At 27.2% G+C, this 19,168-nt stretch overlaps 1 protein-coding gene and 1 long non-coding RNA gene across 3 annotated transcripts; one reads left to right on the plus strand and one right to left on the minus strand.

The window, feature by feature from the left end:
* Nucleotides 1–1,723: 1,723 nt before the first annotated feature.
* Nucleotides 1,724–4,793, plus strand: LOC110662409 (uncharacterized). The gene is made up of 2 exons (XM_058147688.1): nt 1,724–2,024; nt 4,561–4,793. Exons 1-2 carry the CDS (start codon nt 1,724–1,726, stop codon nt 4,791–4,793), a joined length of 534 nt encoding a protein of 177 aa, XP_058003671.1.
* A 664-nt stretch (nt 4,794–5,457) lies between these two features.
* LOC131180215 (uncharacterized) lies at nt 5,458–7,114 on the minus strand. 2 transcript variants are annotated; one of them, XR_009149025.1, is made up of 4 exons: nt 6,873–7,114; nt 5,899–6,066; nt 5,769–5,818; nt 5,458–5,669 (listed from the first exon to the last, which is right to left on the minus strand). It is a non-coding gene; the product is annotated as an uncharacterized LOC131180215 (long non-coding RNA). The 2 variants fall into 2 exon arrangements; XR_009149024.1 differs by having other exon boundaries at nt 5,899–6,054; nt 6,873–7,111.
* Between the last annotated feature and the right edge of the window lie 12,054 nt (nt 7,115–19,168).

Below are 19,168 nucleotides of genomic sequence, written 5' to 3' on the forward strand. Positions count from 1 at the left end.
CATAATTTTAAAATTCAATTTTCCCGCTAATTCGGATTGATTTTATTCAAAACTGAACCGATTGATTATACATGTGAAAAATAAATACAGCATAAAAAGTTTTACTTAATAATTTATTTATTTATTAATTTTGACTTTGGGGGAAAAAAATTTTTTAACCCTTAGCACAACAATTTCTGAAATTTAAATGGTATTTAATAATTTAGATATAAATATTTTTAAAATAAGATTTATTAAAATTTTTTAATTTATAATAATTATTATTTTTATAAATAATATTAATTTATTTAATATTTTTTATATGAAATCCAATTTATAATAACCGCATCCTATTTGAAATCTATCTTTATCATTCACCTAGTACTAGACAACTTATTGATATTCTCCTATTTTTTTTCCTTTATTTATTTTTTTTAAAAACATAGAACATAAATTCTTGAATATACTTAAAGAATCAATTGGTTGTAGCATTTGAATATAAATCGAATTTATATTGTATTTAATAATTTATATATTCATATTTTTTTAAAGTAAATAACAAGTATCTCCTAAACCACTAGGTTAGACCTAATTCTACTCTTGTTGGAGAGACTCATTATAGGGATAAAGCACACCCAACAAAGATTTTCTCAATTCACAAAAATATATTAGAATTTTTGAAATAGGATATATAATAAAATTTCAATTAATATTTATTATTATTATTGTAAATAATGATTATTGATAAAGATATTTTTATCAATTTATAAGTTTGTTTTCTTATTCGTATTTTTATATATATCAGTCATTGCAGCACATACATACTTAGCAAATAAAAAAAATAAAATTTGTTTTAAATTGTACTTTTAAATAATTTTTAAAATTAACGTATTTTTTTGTTGATTTAGATTATTTACTTTATTTTAAATTTTAAATATATAAATGTAAGAAATAAACATATGCCTAAATTTCTATATGTATATTACACATATAAAACATGCATGAATTGAAAAAGAAATGATGCTAAACGTGCCTTGATTATTATATCAGAAAATAGTCTTTATGAACAAATAAATTAATTAATAATATTTAGGTTAAATAAAAAAAAAAGGCAACATGGCAGCTTAGAAGTGCAATTGTAGCCCAAAGAAACGCCCATCTGTGGATGTGTTACGCCTCAATTGGTCATATCTTAAGCCTATCTCTCCATCATTCAGACTAAACCCATGGATCCTCCACAGAATTCAAAATACTGTTGCGAGACAAACCTCTTAATGGCCTAGAAGATCCTTTGGGCCCTGCCCAAAAGATTATGGGCAACGCTAGGATTCAATCAATGCTTTCCTCTGGAATAGTTCTCAACTGATGTAAGGCTCAACTTGACCCAATCTCTTGTCGATACACTATATATACTTAATGGCGACGTTTTCTGGTGGAATAGTACCTGGTTCGCTCTCAATGTCCAATTCTTCATTTGTTTTTTCCTCACCAAAATTAATAAGCAACGCAACAGAAAGTTCCTTACAAGTTGAAGCCAAATTAATCGGCAAAACTAGTCAATTTCCCAATAATACCTTGCATTTCCATTAAGTTGACTACTTCAACCATCCAATAGCCTAGTTTTGAATATAATGTGATATTCTTGAGTGTATATATAAGGATGTAATGAGAAGAACCAAGAGGGATATGCTTCTCAGAAAACATATACAAGTCGACGAATTTGTCACAGCTTTATTCTCAAGTTATGGGGTGTTTTGGCAAGCGTCACCGTAAAAAGAAAGAAAACAAATATAAAAAACGACCAGCTCCTACCAATGGAGGTACCTATTCTACCAATAAAGCTAATCGCGGTGGAGCTAGCAAAAACAATTACAGCGGCAACAGAGATGGTGGGATGGTCATTATGACTAGAATGGCTGCTACTGCTGCTAAAGTCACTGTTTCCAGTCGCAGCAAAGCTTGTGGCAGAGGGGGTGGAGGTTGTGGCGGCGGCGGCTGCGGCGGAGGGGGTGGAGGTTGTGGCGGCGGCGGCGGCTGCGGCGGAGGTTGTGGAGGCTGAGGTTGTTGAGCATTGACCTGCAAGAGATAAGATTATTTCGTCATACTACTGTTTCTGAATATATGTTCTGTATTAGTTGATCATTCTAAGTTAATCGTAAGTAATATGATTACGTTCTTATATATATTCAGTTTTAGACTTTTTAAATTTATGTTTAACATATGTAGTAATGATTTATAAATTATTGTTTAATCCGAGCCATTGTTAAATTTAATTACTCTACTCATTAATTTAATTTAAATTTATTTAAAATAATTTTTAATTTTTTTTATAACAATTAATTTTTAAATTCGAGACTTAATATTTTTAAGATTAAAAATTAATATTTTAAATAAAAATAATTTATATTTTATAAATTTATTTTTTCTTATTCCGGATGGTACGCTTCAGTGAAAGAGCTCGCTGGACTAAGCTCGACCTTAGAATGCGTTGTCCAAGCCTAATCCGATATGTCCAAATGAATATAAAAATATTTTTAAATGAAAAAAATATAAAAATCTAGTTTTTTTTTCAATAAATTTAATTTATTTTTTAAAAATATACAAATATTCGAGTTAATGATAAAAATAAATAACTATTAAAAATATAATAATTTTAATATAATTTTTATTTTTATATAATTTTTATTCTCATATAAAAATAACTACCAACCTACTAGTAAATGAGCCAATCTAAAATGAAAATAAGTTTACTTTAATGAATTCGAAAACTTTTAACTTTACCTCGTAACGCTCATAAACAATTTGAGATATTTTCTAAAAATGTTAATTAAAAATAATATTTTATTGGATACGTCATAAAAAAAATTATATAAAGCAACGATAGATTTTGTTAAAAATAATTTTTGAATAGAAAATATTATTAAATTAAAAATAATTAAATAATTTAATTTTAATTAAATTAATGTTATAAGTTTTTGAATAGGCTGACACTCTTTTAAATGATATTAATTTTTTTTTTATTGTCTATTTAGGTAAATTTGTTTTCTTTTATTGTTTGATATTTAATTTGATGATAATTTTATATATAAAAGGCTAAATAATAAAAATAATCAAAATTTTTATGTCAATTGATTTTTATTGAACCTTTTAATTTTATTAATTTAATCATAAATTTTTCATATTATTTTTAATTTTAATAATAAATTTAATTAAAAATTATTAAAATCATTCATTGATAAATTATTTAAATTTTTTTATTTATATATTGTGAGTTTAGAAAATATATTTAGTTTTATTAAATTTATTCAATAATTTTAATATTTTTATTAATTAATTTTAACAAACTTTTTATTATAAAATAATATAATAATTCAATGATTTAATTTTAATTTTTTTATCTTTATTTCTATTATACTTTTAATTTACATATTTTTCATTATTTTATCTCAAATTTTAAGCCTAATAACAGAAAAAAATTCAAATATTCAAATATAAAATATTAATAAATAATATAATTAAAATAAATTAATTATGACTTTTAAAATAATAAGTATTTGATTCAGTAAAATAATATTTTTATTTGATTTATTTGATAATAATTGTTAAAGTGATTTAAAAAAAATTAAAATGATTGATTAATATTAATAATGTTGACAAATATTTGAATTATTTTTATCGATTAAATCATCCAATTAAGTTAATTATTAATATTGAAATTAATATGAAAATTTGATAGTAAATTAATACAATTAAATAATTTTGCTAAAATTTGAGAAAAAATTATAAAGGTTTGGAATTTTTAACTTATTTAGCTTATATAAAAATATTTATTTGATAAGAAATTTTTATCAAGAATAAAACTATGATAAGATCTATACCTAAAATATATATTTTAATTAAAATTTTCCATTATTTGATAAGTAGGGTAGGTATTGGTATTTGATATATATATATATATATATATAAAATGTTGGACAAATTTTTTTTCTTTTAAATTAATTTTTTGAGTTGAATTAATTTTTATTTTTTTTTATAATATCTGAGTGCATAGAGATGCACTCACGCGTAATGAAACGTGTCTTGAAACAAACATTGCTTCGTAGCTTATCCTTCGTCATGTTCAAGTATATATCTACGTCCATTCAATTTATTATAATTAATTTTTGCATTAAATAGATATATAAAATGAATTATATACACCTTCTTCTAAGCAAGAAATTGATATCCTAACTTGAATTCAACCTATACGTATGAAAGTAGAAGTTGAAAGACTATACGCACGCAAACGGCTCTATAGAGATTCGGACCAATTCAAAACTAGAAACATAATTCCTTTCTGAGCTATATACTCATTGCAAGTGCAAGAACAAAGACTCATTAAACAGAAGAATCCGTGTTAGAATGATCATTTGAATTTTCAGTCTCAACCCCTTTGGGAAAAAGCCAAAAGGGATAACTATATAAGGAGTTTTATGTCACTGGGAGAACTCGTTTAACAAAGAAAGATGAACCTTGGTTGATTATAATCATTGTTTGGTGTTCATTTGTGGCCTTGGGAGTCATTTTTATTGCTTTACTCAGACATGCAACAGGAACACATGGGGGTGGGACATGACATCGAAGGTGGCAATTTTGAGGATGGAGGCGCAGGAGATTTCAATGGTGGGGGAGGGGATACTTTTGCTGATGTAGGAGGATCAGATTTTGGCGGTGGTGGAGCTGGGTCTGATTTTGGTGGTGGAGGTGGTGGCTGTGATTCTGGTGGTGGTGGAGCTGGAGGTGGAGGAGGGGGTGGCGGCGCTGGCGGCTGTTGATTGCTGACTCATGCACCAAACATGGCACTCGGATGTTGGATGAACGCTAGAATGCTCGTTCGGCTGCCTGTAAAAATGATAGCGCAATTTACAAATAATGTACAATTTAGGTCCTTTTACGTTAACTTTATTCTATTAATTTTTTTAGATAAACTTTATTCTAATAAATTGTTAACGTGAGATTGTGTATATACTTATATGTAGTTGTACATGGTGATAAATATATGGTTAATTTTTTTTTAAAATATTTAATTAAGTCTTTGATCGTCCTTCCTTCCCAGTTTTCTTAACCGAATAAACTTTTATTGCAGAGTCTCTCAAAGTTAATTCATCTTTAGTTTCGATTCTTTTTCATTTTTTTTATCTTTAATTATATATTTTTTTATTTATCTATTTCAGCTTTTGTTGTGGTGGTGATTAGGGACATGTGAACTTTGATTAAGTTCATGGATAGATATTATATTTTTGGCATACAGCATTATTATTTTTCGCAGCAAACTTCCTCAATCGGATGAATTTCCATTTGGTTCTTTGCATGTATGACATTCAAGTTGCATAAAAATATTCGTTTATGCTTCGAGTAATTGAGTGTTGAAAATGGCAAAGCAAATATATATATTCCAGAGAATGATATTTTATCTAAAATTCGTTAATTTCTGCTTACTTTCTATGAAAAAAACAATCTGAACATTGCAAAACTCTAGCTCAACACATCCAAATTGCAAATCCTTACTTTCATGGATAGGGTAGAGGTTTACATCAATCAACATTCTTCCTCTGCTACCCTCCAAAATAATAATAATGATGATAAAAAAATTTAGACATCATGTGCCAAAACTACGATCTCCAACTTCTCCAAGTCCAGGAACCATAAATCTGAAAAAGATTAAACAAGCATAGGCGTTAGGCACCTCCTTTTAATGTTGAAACTGATGTAACTCTAATGTGTGCACAATGGCATAGACAGGTACTTACCCTTTGTGATTGACTGTAGGATCAATGATATTCCAGTGTAAACGTGAAGCCTGCAAAATCACAAAGCATTAAAACCATTAGAAACGGTTAAATTTTAAATTAAATTAAAAAAGTAGTTTATCTTGCTTACCCAGGAAACTTCTTGCTGAGCTTTTGAAGGGCTGGAGGAGCAGCCACTGCAGATATCTGTTACAACTTACAGGGCAGCTTTCATTCAGCAGATTGCTAATCAAACTTCAAAGATAGAGAAAAGAAATAGCTTTCCACTTGCACTTGCTCATTAACACTGCATAAGCAACTATCAAATATATACATCTAATAAAAAACATTTCATCAAGCTCAAAAATATAGATGGAATATAGATTGATTGACATCAATGTAGCATATTTGCACCAGGCAAATCCCAAAAGCAATTTTCCCACTCGAGTATGAATATTGTAATGTGCACAGAAGAGAAAAATTGTTGAATTGAATTGAGCCAGCACCAGCTTTCTGTTCCAGCCACAAAAGACCTCATCATTTATGCTTCTCTCCCCCTCCACAAATACCAAGAACATTTCTGTACACATTTTTTTTTCAGCACATCTTCAGCATGTTACATTTTGAAAACTCTAGTGGCCTCTATTTTTACTTGTTTCATGAGTGAATAAATTAACAGCAAAACTACTTAGGACCTTTTGGCAGATGCAGACAGTGTTCATGCTATGGATCAATCCACAGATCACTTGTCATATGAGACTTACTCATCAATTCCATAAATTCTTTTTCACATATCCAATGCCAATTTCCACAAATTCAAAATGTATCTTACATTCATAATTATGCAAAAAGAAACCATCAAGCAGAATAATGATCCTATTATTTCTACTGTTGAAGGTGAAAGATAATCTTATGAAAAGCAAGAAAGTAAGTAAAAATTTAGATCATTTCATTTTTTCAAAAGAAAATTCAAATACCTCCATAAGAAGTAATAAAACGACGGGGTAGAACAGCTAAAGCACAACATACACCAAACTAGCCTTTGACACATGAAGTTGCTCGTGAAGATATCAACTGCATATCAAATTTCACAAATGCAAGAAAGATTCGTTATAAACTAGTTACCACTCTTGTTTGTATGTTCTCAACCCCACATTCCTTAATGAGATCAACAGCTGCCACTATCGTGCCACCTAAAATCAAACAAAAATGCCTCAAAATCAAAAGATACAGGAAAAACTGCCGAAAAAAAAAAGGTGCTTGAAGATGCAACAAAATTCTGCTAATGAAATGTGAACATTTAAGCACATTACACAATGCATGACTGAGATGAAGTTACGAGACAAGAAAGGCTGGAAAAATTTTTTTTGAAAAAAAAAAAAGGTTTCATGCTGCCAACATTCTTCTTTCTAAAGTGTGGCAAAAGTGGTTATGCTGAAGTCTGAGAAGTAGTCCCCCATCCTCCTCATTGTTCCTTTAAATGGGGCAGAGCCTATAACATTGTTCAAATAATGAATTCCAATGCTAATATTAGTGTAAAATTTTGAAGACTTAGCGAGACATTAATATTTGTTTTTCCCACAAAGTTAGCAAGATAATAGGCGCCTCCATTTCTTTCACCGAAAATATTTTTTGGTCAAACGAAAACCAAGTCAATTATAAGGAAAATGACTATTCTGGACCTTTAAAAACTAATAGGGTATGTTTTCTATAAGGAAATTCCATGGTCATATAGCCATTAGAATACTGTCTGTCCCTGATAATCTCTGCCCGTCACCAGCCACCAGGGGGTTGACATCCTTCACCAGTGACAGCCACAATTTACTCTACAATTGTATGATTTTCTCATATATTCAACTATAAATAGAAAATTTTGAAATTCTTATAAGTGCAAAATTGTAATAATATGATTTATTGAAAGAAATTAATATTTTCTGATATGAAATACTTCCCAATTTATTTTCAATATTATCATCAAACAACAAAAAATAGACCAACCGATTAGTTTTACTAAAATAAAGAGGACTAAATAGTAATATTTTTCAAAATATAAAGATTAACTAATTAATTTTTTTGAAATAAATGAACTAAATAATAGTTTGAATAGTATGAATAACGAAAATTTTAATAGAATGACTAAATAGTTTAACATAAATAAAATATAAGAACTAAATAATATATTTTTAAAGCATAAAAATCAAGTAGTTAATTCTATTAAAATAAAAATACTAAATAATAATTTTTTTCGAAAAGAAAAGAAAAGAAAAGAAAAGAAAATAAAATAAAATAAAATAAAATAAAAGCTTTCATCATTTTCGTGGTAGCTTTCTATTCCATGTATGTATTCAGTAGTATTGCTTTTGGCATGAGATAATGGATAAGACTGGAAATTTATTAGACTAATATTGTAAAAAAATAAAAATAAAATTATTGAAATTAAATTTTAAAGGAGAACAATAGTTTGTAGTTAAAATAATGTCATAAAAATTAAATAAAAATAAATATATAATATTGTTTTCCTTCTGCCCTCAAAACCGTATAAAGCTTAAAAGTCATGTACTACCAAACGCAATCTCATAGTATATTCTCCAAAAAAAAAAAAAGAAAAACTTGATAGAGTCTATTTCTTGAAATATATATATAACCCCACGTCGGAATAAGTAAAAATTAAAAGACTAAATATAAATTGTTAGATTATAATATTAATTTATTAATTATTTTAAATTGTAAAATAATTTAATTATTTATATAAATATATATTAAAAATTAAATTAATATATAATTTATTTAGCACTCTCTTTAAATTTAATATAATATTAAAATCTGAACTAAATTTTGAGTTTTAGTTATCTATATAACTATATAAAATTATAATACAAACTAATTGTCAAGTAACCAGTCAGGCGGTTACAATTAATACCTATTCCTCAATTAAGAAAAAGTAATAAAAAGAAGAAGAAAAAAGAAAGAAATATCTACGGTGGAGCAAATCAATGAAAGAGGCTCGGAATTTTTAATTATGTATTAGGTTAAAATTCTCTTAATTAAATTTTGATTTAAACAACTCTAATATTAATTGTAACACTCTCAGTTCAGCGAGTCTTCAAATATATGTTTTCTAATAAGACTTATTCCTCAATTAAATTACCCCTGATAAAATATCTACAATGGAACAACTCAATGAAAAAGACTTAGGGTTTTTAATTATGCATTAGGTTAGAATTCCCTTAATTAAATTTTGATTCAGGATGGCTCTGAATTGTAACATTTTAGTTCCGCATAATTTTTTTTATTTAGATGGCTCTAATGTAACATTTTAGTCCACTTTTTTTTATTCAGATGATTTTGATATTAATTATAACACTCTAATTTAAATGGATTAAATAATTTTTCATATTCTAAATTAAAGAGTCCAAAATAATTAACTCAAATTATTATAATAGTTAAGGATAAGATTATACATATTTTCAAATTCTTATCCCATGGTGATGTGGGATGTTACATTTTATGTCTCTCTATAGTTTACTTTTTTTTTTCTTTTTTTTGTCTCTCTATATATATATAGACACGTGTAAGCGCATGTTATATTGATCTATTTATTAATAAATTAATTGATATATTAAAACAAATCCCAAAATACTATTTATATTAATGCAAAGTTTTTTCATATAATTCACGAGTTTATTTATCATAGTAAGGAACTTGAGGGAAAATGAAAGAAAAAGAAGGATCTACTTCAAACACAAAATTTCAAGGATAATAATTAATGTTTCATTGCAATTTCTTTTTTTTTTTTAATATACATTAATTTGTTAAAAAAGTCCGAGGGATTTTATATATTTTTTCAATAAATCTTTGTTCTCAAAATTAAATATTAAATTTGATATAATCAGATTGCAAAGAATAATTTGCAGGTCACACTCATGATTAACAATTCTTTTATAAAAGAAATTTTATTAATAATTAAAAATTCAACAAAAACTTAGCACAGTATCCCAAACTAAATCAAGCCCAACTCATAATTAACAATCATAACTCATATACTATCGTTTTATTTATTTTGTAGAAAATATTTTATTGAAAAATAAATTTTATATTTTTTTAATATTTAAATCACTTAAGAAAATATATCAATTAAAATATTTTTTTAATTAAAAAAATTAATTGATTAAAAAAATGACTTTCTCTTTTTGAAAGAGTGTCATTTTTTTTTACTTTAATAATTTTATTAAAATATAAAAATACTTATACATAAATAAATTTAATATTATAACAAATTAATAGAAAACATTTCCGTAGAGAATATTTTTTAAAAATAATTTTAATAAAAATATTTTTCATATATAAATTATTTTTTACAAAAGAGAGTCTAAATGATGATTACAAAAAAGTGATGTAGGAAGCTGAAGGCGAATCGTTCAGCCATGACCCTAGTGGTCCTTCTTTGCCGTTCTTGTATTGCATTATAGCTCTATACACGAAAGGAATAAGAACCTCCATTATTCAAAGAAAGAAAAGAAAACCGATCCTTGGACTTTTTAGGCTGTGATGGTAGAATGGAAGGGCAAGGGATGGGAGAGATTGGTTTAAAAGGGGCAGAGAAGGTGGTGACGTGGAGTAATGAAACGAAGTCTAGCTCTTCACGCTACGCCACGCAAGACTTGCAATATAAACCCACGAAGATCTTGAAAAATACATGAAAGCTCTGTCTGAACTTCCACCCACTGGCCACAGCTAGCAGCCGGCCATCCGTATCTTCCTTTCTTTGCCTTTCCCTTCTTACATCTCACCAAATCTCACTAAAGAATCTCTTGTTTATGTCTATTTTTTAATATTCTTTTTATAGTTTTGTTTGGTTTGTGTGAGCTTTTTTAATATGATAGGTTGGTTTGTGATTTTATAGTATTTCTTTTTTAAGATATTCAGCCATTCATTTCTTTTTCTTTTTCATTATTATTAGTTTGTTTAGATGTGGTTTTAGAGTAAGGCGTTTGAAAGAGCTGGTGGAGAATTCTTGAGGCGCCACTTGTATTAATTCTTGCAAAATATAACGTTATTAACAGTTGGCATGCATTCATATTTATCCATCTCTGTAGGAAACAGAAAGATCAAATCTCTTGTCTTCATTACAATTAATTCTTTACTATAGCAATGAACGTGCCGGAAGGAAATGGCAAGAGACCCTTTCATGATATCCAAATCTTCTTTGCAAATTATTGTGCTATATAGATATCATTCTATCAAGAACCAAGAAATTAATCTGATTTCTTAATTTCCTACAGCTGACTATATAAAAGAATTTGAGAATCTGATTTTTTTTATCCTTTGTTTGACATGTGAAATTTTATAAAAATTCAATTTAATTATTTTTTAAAATTATTTTTTATGTTTAGAATGAAAAGAATTCAATTTTTTTTAATTTAAAAAGTTTTTCATTTTAAAAAAAGTAGAAACATTCATGATTGTATAAGGATTTAATTAATTTTTTTTTATAAATAAATTATTTAAAAAAAATCTTAATGTTTTTAGAAGATTTTTTGCGTCTATCTTTAGTATGCTTAATTTTCACGCATTCTGTTTCTAGTAGCCAAATCCATTTCACCAGTCAAAATGTTGGGGTTCATATCATATTATAAGTCCAAATCTGGCTGTATATCTACGCCCACCAAAAAAAAAAAAAAAGAGAAAACAACATTTACCAAATAAATTTGCATTAATTTGAGTCAATTTGGATTAATTTCCTTTACCAGAAGAACCTCAGTCCACCAAGCTAGCTATTTACACATTTCAAACTGCCTAATGCTCAATTTCACTTCCGTAATTATCAAAAATGTTGAATTTAATTTTTTTTTAAATTAATTTAAAATTTTTAATTTAAATTCAATTTAATCTAAAATTTTAAAAAAAAATTGAACTTTTTGATATTTAAGCTAAATCAAAAAATTTATTCCAAAAATCAAGATATAGAACTTCTTAATTTTTTTTGTCTAAATTAAAAAAAAAAAAGTCTAAAAATTTAAATTTTAAAATTAAATTAAAGCGTAACTTGAAATTTCTAAATTAATTTAACTAAAAAGTTAAAAAATAATTAAATTGAACATAGATTGAATTTTTTTTATATATATATAAGATGAAATTCAACATTTTGCAAATTTGAAACCATCTTTGGATCAAGTACTAAGCCGTTAGTTCTTGAAAATCTTCTTTTTACAACTTCACAAGCTCTAAATATATATATATATATATATATATATATATATATATATATATATATATATTTTTTTTTTTTTTTTTTTTTTTTTTTTTTTTGTCCTCTTCTTTTCCTTGAAGAAGAAGAGGAAAAATTAGCGTTGACATGAAGCTTTGCTTGCCTCATCAAAATACCCACTCCATTGTCCAAATCGTAGATGAAGTCATTGTTTGCATCAGACGGTCACATACTAATCTGGCCGTCATTTTCTTAATCCAATAAATTTATTTATTAACTTCAAAGGAGAGATGGATCACATCACACAGTATACCCTAAGCCAAAGCAAAAACTGCGTACGATTGTGGAAGAGGGTAAGGTTAGGTGAAGGGAAATGGCGTCACACTGTAGCTCTCCAAATTGGTATTATATATTTTCCCTTTTGAACAGATCCAAACCCCCCAACAACAAATAAAAAGAAACCCATCAACCATCAGCCATCAGCCTCAGTTGCTATCTATATAAGATCATCATCAATGGCCAACTTGGGGAATCTGGTCCTTCTCTCTCTACTTCTTCTCACAAATTAAGCTAGGTCATCTAATATTCAATTTTCAAGTTTTTTTTTTTCCTTTTTATATCAGGTTATTATTATTTTTTTTATCTGTTTCTAGATTGTTCTGAGTGTGGGATATGAATCATGATGATGCCTTCACCATTATGCAAGTAGGTGCTTAATTATAATAATAATATGATTAAACTGCAATAATTCTAATAGAGAAGGCTTTAATTATCATTTTATGGATATATTCACTTAGATATGTCCTTTCATAAACTAATAATAATTAATTACTTATCATTGCAATTAAATTAAAACCCGTTATTAATTATGCATATGGTAGCTAGATAAGTACTTATTCATGACTTTTGACAGTTAATTAATTATTAGGACTATAAACAATTTTAGTGTAAAAACTATTTTTCATAAAAAAAAAAAATCATTCTAGATCTGTTGAAAATGTTATTTTTTTATTTTAATATTTTTATCTCTAAAATTTATTAAATTTAATTTTAAATTATTTTTTAATACTCTTTAATTAGTATATTAAAAAAAATTATTTTTCTCAATAACGACTCCAATAATAATGCTAAATAAACTCTTATATACTCTACTCTTCTTAACGAGAAATTTAAGAGCACTCATGTAAGTATATTATATGAATTGGTAAGTTAAATATAAGTTGATACATAAAATACATAAAATTTTTATTTAAAAAAAGAAAATTATTCAGTACTTATACAATTTCAAAACTCACTCATACATATATATTTGTTTATTATTAATTTATTATTTCATATAAGCTATTCTATATGAAATCACAAGAATACTATATGATTTCTTTTTCTTGAGTAAATTACTCTGAAAATCACAATAATATATTTGGGGCAAAAATTTAATTTCCTACCTTTTTTCTATCATCCTAAGCTTTTTTAAAAAAAATGAAAATTATTTTTTTAACTATAATAATATAATATCACTATTCAATTTTCTTGCGCTGAATTAAACACATCTTTCTAATTTAATCATAAATAAATCATTTGTACCATCCAGTCAGAGCTAATCACCAGCTAGTCGGAGGTAATCTGATTGGTTTTCCTTCATTTTAAGGCGTAGGAAGTAGAGAGATTTCAAGTTTGAGTCTCTTCAACTATTTATTATAAAATAATTTACCTTTATGGTGAGAAGGAAGATAACTATCTCTCGTTGTGTAACCCATCAATTATTATTCGGTACATTGAGCCTCCATTAAATTAAAAAAAAAAAAAATCATCTATACCAAAATTAAATAACCGAATTAAAACCTCTTTCTATGGTCTAGTGTAATGATTCAAATCTTCCATTAAACAACTCTTGACGGTTATGCTTAGGGATGGGCTCGATTCGATATAGAATTTAAAAGATTCTTCGAACCAAACCGAATTTCAATTTTTTTTTTTTTATGAAGAACTGAATCTTCAGCTAATTGGTTCCAATATTTCGATTCTAGGTTTTGATTCTCAGTTATTCAGTTTTTAATTCTGACACTAAGTTGTCGGTTATTTAAGTATTCAAAATTCAATTAAAATTAACTAAAAAAATTAAATTAGAGATTTTCCAAATGTAAATGTCTGTCTAATTTTTTTTTTTAAATATATATATAATTCATAATATCATATTTTTCATTAAATTTTATAGAATTTATATATTGCATTCATATAATTTTTTTTATTTAATTAGATTTTTTTTTTCACAATTTTAAAAATATCGCTGAAATAATTGAAGTCGAGTATTCTATACTATTGGCAGTTGCCACAAGCAAACACACACATGCTAATCTTCGACAGTGGCATAGTACTTGTATTTGTTACTTATTGGATGTGCCCAACCAAGCATGATAAATAAACTTATATGCATAACGTTTTCTTTTGTTATCTGCATATTGCTATAGTTGACAGGAACCTCTTGTTTGTTTAATTTTGACCCGTTTCATTGCTTAGCAAACTAAAATTTGATGCTACACCTAACAGGTGAGCTGTCCTGAATACAAAAAACATTGTGTCAATTATACCTATTGGAATGTTTTCCATGTGCCGTTCTGCCTTTTGATATATCTAATTATGTAAGATCAACATGGTATATTATTCGTATCTTTTAGTTAGCAAACTGGCAAGTCAGCAAATCGAAGAGTATTTTAATTCCATATTACAAGAATTAAAATGTATTATAAGACGTTTATAAGAATTGAGATGTGTTATAAGATGTTTTAAAAATTTAAGACATTAAAAGAATTTTTTTTGTTTTTAATAAAATTCATGGGTAGACTTGCGTATTTCACCTTTTTAATCATTATCGAATGAACCATCTTGAATAATGAATGCTAGCAAGCAGTCGTGGGCCGTCGGCCTACATCCATTGGAAGCAATGTTACCAAGTCTTTACTCATTAAGCCCAATTCTCTGTTACGTACGCTGCCAAGGTGGCCTTTTTAATCAGACAAGATGCTCTGAGTTGGGCGCCAAGAAGTGTTACGATTTCAATTTCATTTAGATTTTAATTTCTATTCAAGAATAATTTTGATCCAAGTTTTATTTAGTTGAATTAATTGAATAATTAAATCTTACATATTAAAAAAAAAATTATTTAAATTTGATTTAATCATTTATTTTAATTTAATTTGATCTAGAATTTAGAGAAAGAAACCAAAATCGATCTTCTTTCAAAATAAATTTGTTTTAATTTGAAATTGTAAATTATTGATGAACTTAGTTTAAATTTAATTGGTTTGATTCTGAATCCAATCTGAACATGGTTAATGTTTATTACATTTAATTTTTAGGTCATATTTGGTATGGCTTAATCTAAATTATAAAATCATAATTATATTGTATATTTAATTACATCTTGATAAACACAAAAAAATTTGATATAATAGAATGACAAATACATAATGTAATTAATCATACTTAAAGTAATATAATGGTCATTATATATATCAATATAATTATAATTATTTATTTTATTTTTTTTATTTATTATCAATACTATCACAATTACCACTATTGTTATTATCACCACCACTCCTACTCTTACTCTGTCACCACTATCATCCTGTTATCACCATTACTGTTATCGTTACTTGACCATTGTTTTCATCATTTAGTTATTGTTACCTTTACCATACCCGGCCATTATCACCATAACTATCTCACCTTGCCACCACAATCACCATATAATTATCGTTGTTGCCACCGCCACCACTTAGTCATCACTATCACTTGATTATCAATCACAATAATTATTACTATTTATTATTAATATATAAATAAAATAAAAATTATCATTATATTATATTACACTATTTATATTTTTATTTTGTAATCAAGCAAAAGAATATAATAATAATTACATTATATTACATTATAATTGTGATTACATTATATTACACTCTACTAAACATATTAATAATTTGGACTTTGTTTAGAAAAAAAAAATCATTTATAAGAAGAGAATTTAATTTAATTCTCACATAATAATAATATTTTTTTATATAATTTTTTATTTTTAAAATAAAAAAATAAATCCTTTTACTTATAAAATTTCTAAATATAATAATTAATAAAAAAAACATAAAATTAAATTTTTATAAAATTTTAATTTCAGTTTGGCTTTTAGATGGTGAGTTATTTTTGGTGGGGCTGCACATGCACGCGTGCTCATTGCCCTCTCTACCGGGGAAGCGATTTGCCTCGTCAATGTACGAATTCCAATATTGAGTAAAAAGCAAACAAAAATAGAGAAATGTTGTGGCCCTTTTGGTCAAATCCTCAAATATGCAAAAGTGATAATCGGTTGGTCCCAAGGGAATATGCGTGCAGCCTTTTATATAAAGAAAAAGAATACGATGGTTAGACTTAGCTGCAAAAGCTGTCTAATAGCAAAGAAAAGAAAAGAAGAGAATGTCAAGAGACACATGAATTACTGAATTATTTTGTTGGCAGTTTTTTTATACTGTTAAGATGGTGTCATTTTCTTATGAAGATTAGTGGGTCAGTCCTTAGAGGAAACATTTACTCTGAGAAAGAATGATGTATATATTCTTATGGGTAATTTTTATAATCCGTTTTACAATTTTACTAGTGCTTCACTATTATCTTTTAATTTTGATTTTAATTTATTATTAAAAATTTTAAATTTTAATTTTATTTCACAAAAATCTCTCGATTTTATTATAATAAGTTTTCAAGTTAAAAAAAATTAAAATTTTCTTTTATCCTCTTTTGTCTCTTTATTATTTTACCTCTTTTATCCTCTTTTTCTCTCATACCCAAAGGTCATATGCCGTGTCAACTATCATCAAAATTTATCACAAAAATACTAACATTATTAAAGTGATTTGCTTCCTAACAGCCGAAAAAAGGTGAAAGATAGGTTGTTCTTTGAGTTTTCTCTCTTTCACTTCGATTGATTTTTCTAATAGAACAAATGGATGAATTTTATTCATTAATAAATAATTTTAGTGTTAATAATAATTTTATTAAAAAAAATTATTAATAAGAGAGTAAAATGTGATTTATTTTGAAAAAGATGGACATAATAATAATTTTTACTAATTTTAACTTAGAAATCTGATATTATAATTTAGAAGAAATATTATAAGTTAGAGTTGCGGAGACGAGAATATTAAGGTGGATGAGTTGTCACACTATACACTACATACCGTAATGTCAATTGAGGATAAGTTGAGAGAAACGGAATTGATGTGATTTGGTCATGTGAAACATAGACATACGGAGATTCCTAGAGCACATTAGGTTAAAGGATAAAAAAAAAGAAGGGATAGACCTAAACTAACTTAAAAAAATAATAGTACAATATGATCTAAAAGTATCATACATTTTTTAAGACTTAACTCAAAATTATTTAGAATGGAGAAAGAAAATCTATATAGCCGACTCTAAATTATTGGGATAAAAGTTTAATTGGATTGAATTGGGTAGATGAAATTTTTTAAAATAAAATTAGAATTCACAAAATTATTTAATAATGATTTAAAATTAAAAAATAAAAATAAAATACAAAATAAAGTTAAAAAACGGGTTATAAAAATTAACTCGGTCTTATTTATTATTTGCAAAGAGGCTATTTCCATTGTTCGAACTCATGACTTTAAAGAGGTGGAAGCATTCGAGATCTTGTCACGGGACTAAAAAATTACCAGATAAATACTCCATTAAACTACCAGAATAAAGGGAATCTTATTTAAAGGGCTCTTCCTCCCCGTACTTCAGGTCCAATATATTTATGGGCCTTCAGTTGCACGTGATAAACACAGCGCGTGAATCTTAAAGGTAGAAGCCAAGAAATTATAGCCAAATTGATGACGTAAGACACTTTATAAAGTGCCTTTTGCCTATTTTGGGTTGGCTCATTAGGGTACGTATGGTCCCTTGAATTGCACTCCACATCTGGGCGTCCTTTTTCCATGAGGCTGCTGTCCCTCAACTGAAGGGCTCTGTACCCCATAAAAATAAAATGTTCCCATGCGTACAGTACATATGTAGTACATATAATCATAATTTATGATTTAAAGCTTATATATATATATATATTATATATATATATATGAAATTGAGTTAATGACTAGGATTAAGAGCTACAAATGATTAAATAATATGATAAATTGATAATTTGCTCTAGTATTTGACAGGCTAATTTGTGATTTTTTTTTTAATATGATTTCGTCATTGATTTTATTTTGGTTAAAAGTGTAAATAATCTCCTAAAATATATTCAAAAGTATAATTAAGCTCTTAAAAAAGTGTAGACACAATTTTGAGCTACGTGAGCAAGTGACCCAAATGGCCACTTAATTCTATTAAGAGAGAACCTTTTAAAATTTTCCAACAACTGGTAAAAATTCTGTGTGGTAGGTATCCAACATGTCCATGGTTGCAGCCGGCACCTTCTTCACAAAACCATCCCTAAACTCTTACTGGGCATAAGCAGTCCTTCGTAATGCAATCGTACCTATTATTCCATCCATCCTATTGAATACTTAGTGAGATTAACTAGGTTCGGATATGCACCATCTAAGATTTCAATCAACTTAAAAAGAGAAAGAGGGGCAAGAGATGGAGGGAATTAGGAGAGGATGTGGGTTTGGCTCGCCTGTCAGGATGGTGGTGGCGTGGGTGTTGGTGCTACTAGTGGTAGTGGTACTAGAAGTTTCGGCAACTAGATGGACTGCAAGAGCTAACATGGGCTGGTGTGTTATGTAAACTACTCTATTTGGGCTAAGGACAAGCATTTCTACAATCGGGATTGGCACTTTTTTGTGTATGACAGGAGCCAGATGAATGTGGTAGAGATTAACAAGACAGATTATGGGTTATGTAACTCTAATATATATAAATGTAATCTGCATCCTTGGTGGTCTTGACAACATGGCACAGATGGAGCACAGGGAGTAAGTCAACCTTTATCTATTACAATGAAGCCATTGTAAAAAATTCAAATAACAAATCTAATGATGTGAAAAATTAAAAACCCAGCAGGGAAACACCAAAACCAAGCAGCAGATAATTTTTGAAGAAGAGAAGCATTTACATTTTACCATTCCAAACCCTTGAAATTTATTATTCATTAGTTGCATATTTTTCTTCATCTATTAATAATTCTTGCAGTAGCAATTGG

This window comes from Hevea brasiliensis, chromosome 5, assembly GCF_030052815.1.
Source record: "Hevea brasiliensis isolate MT/VB/25A 57/8 chromosome 5, ASM3005281v1, whole genome shotgun sequence".
In the NCBI taxonomy this organism is placed as follows: domain Eukaryota; kingdom Viridiplantae; phylum Streptophyta; class Magnoliopsida; order Malpighiales; family Euphorbiaceae; genus Hevea; species Hevea brasiliensis.

Coding starts and splice junctions, on each gene's coding strand:
- LOC110662409 (XM_058147688.1), top strand. CDS start 1,724: ATGGGGTGTTTTGGCAAGCGTCACCGTAAAAAGAAAGAAAACAAATAT. Junction 2,025..4,560: donor CGGCGGCGGCTGCGGCGGAG/GTTGTGGAGGCT, acceptor TGCTTTACTCAG/ACATGCAACAGGAACACATG.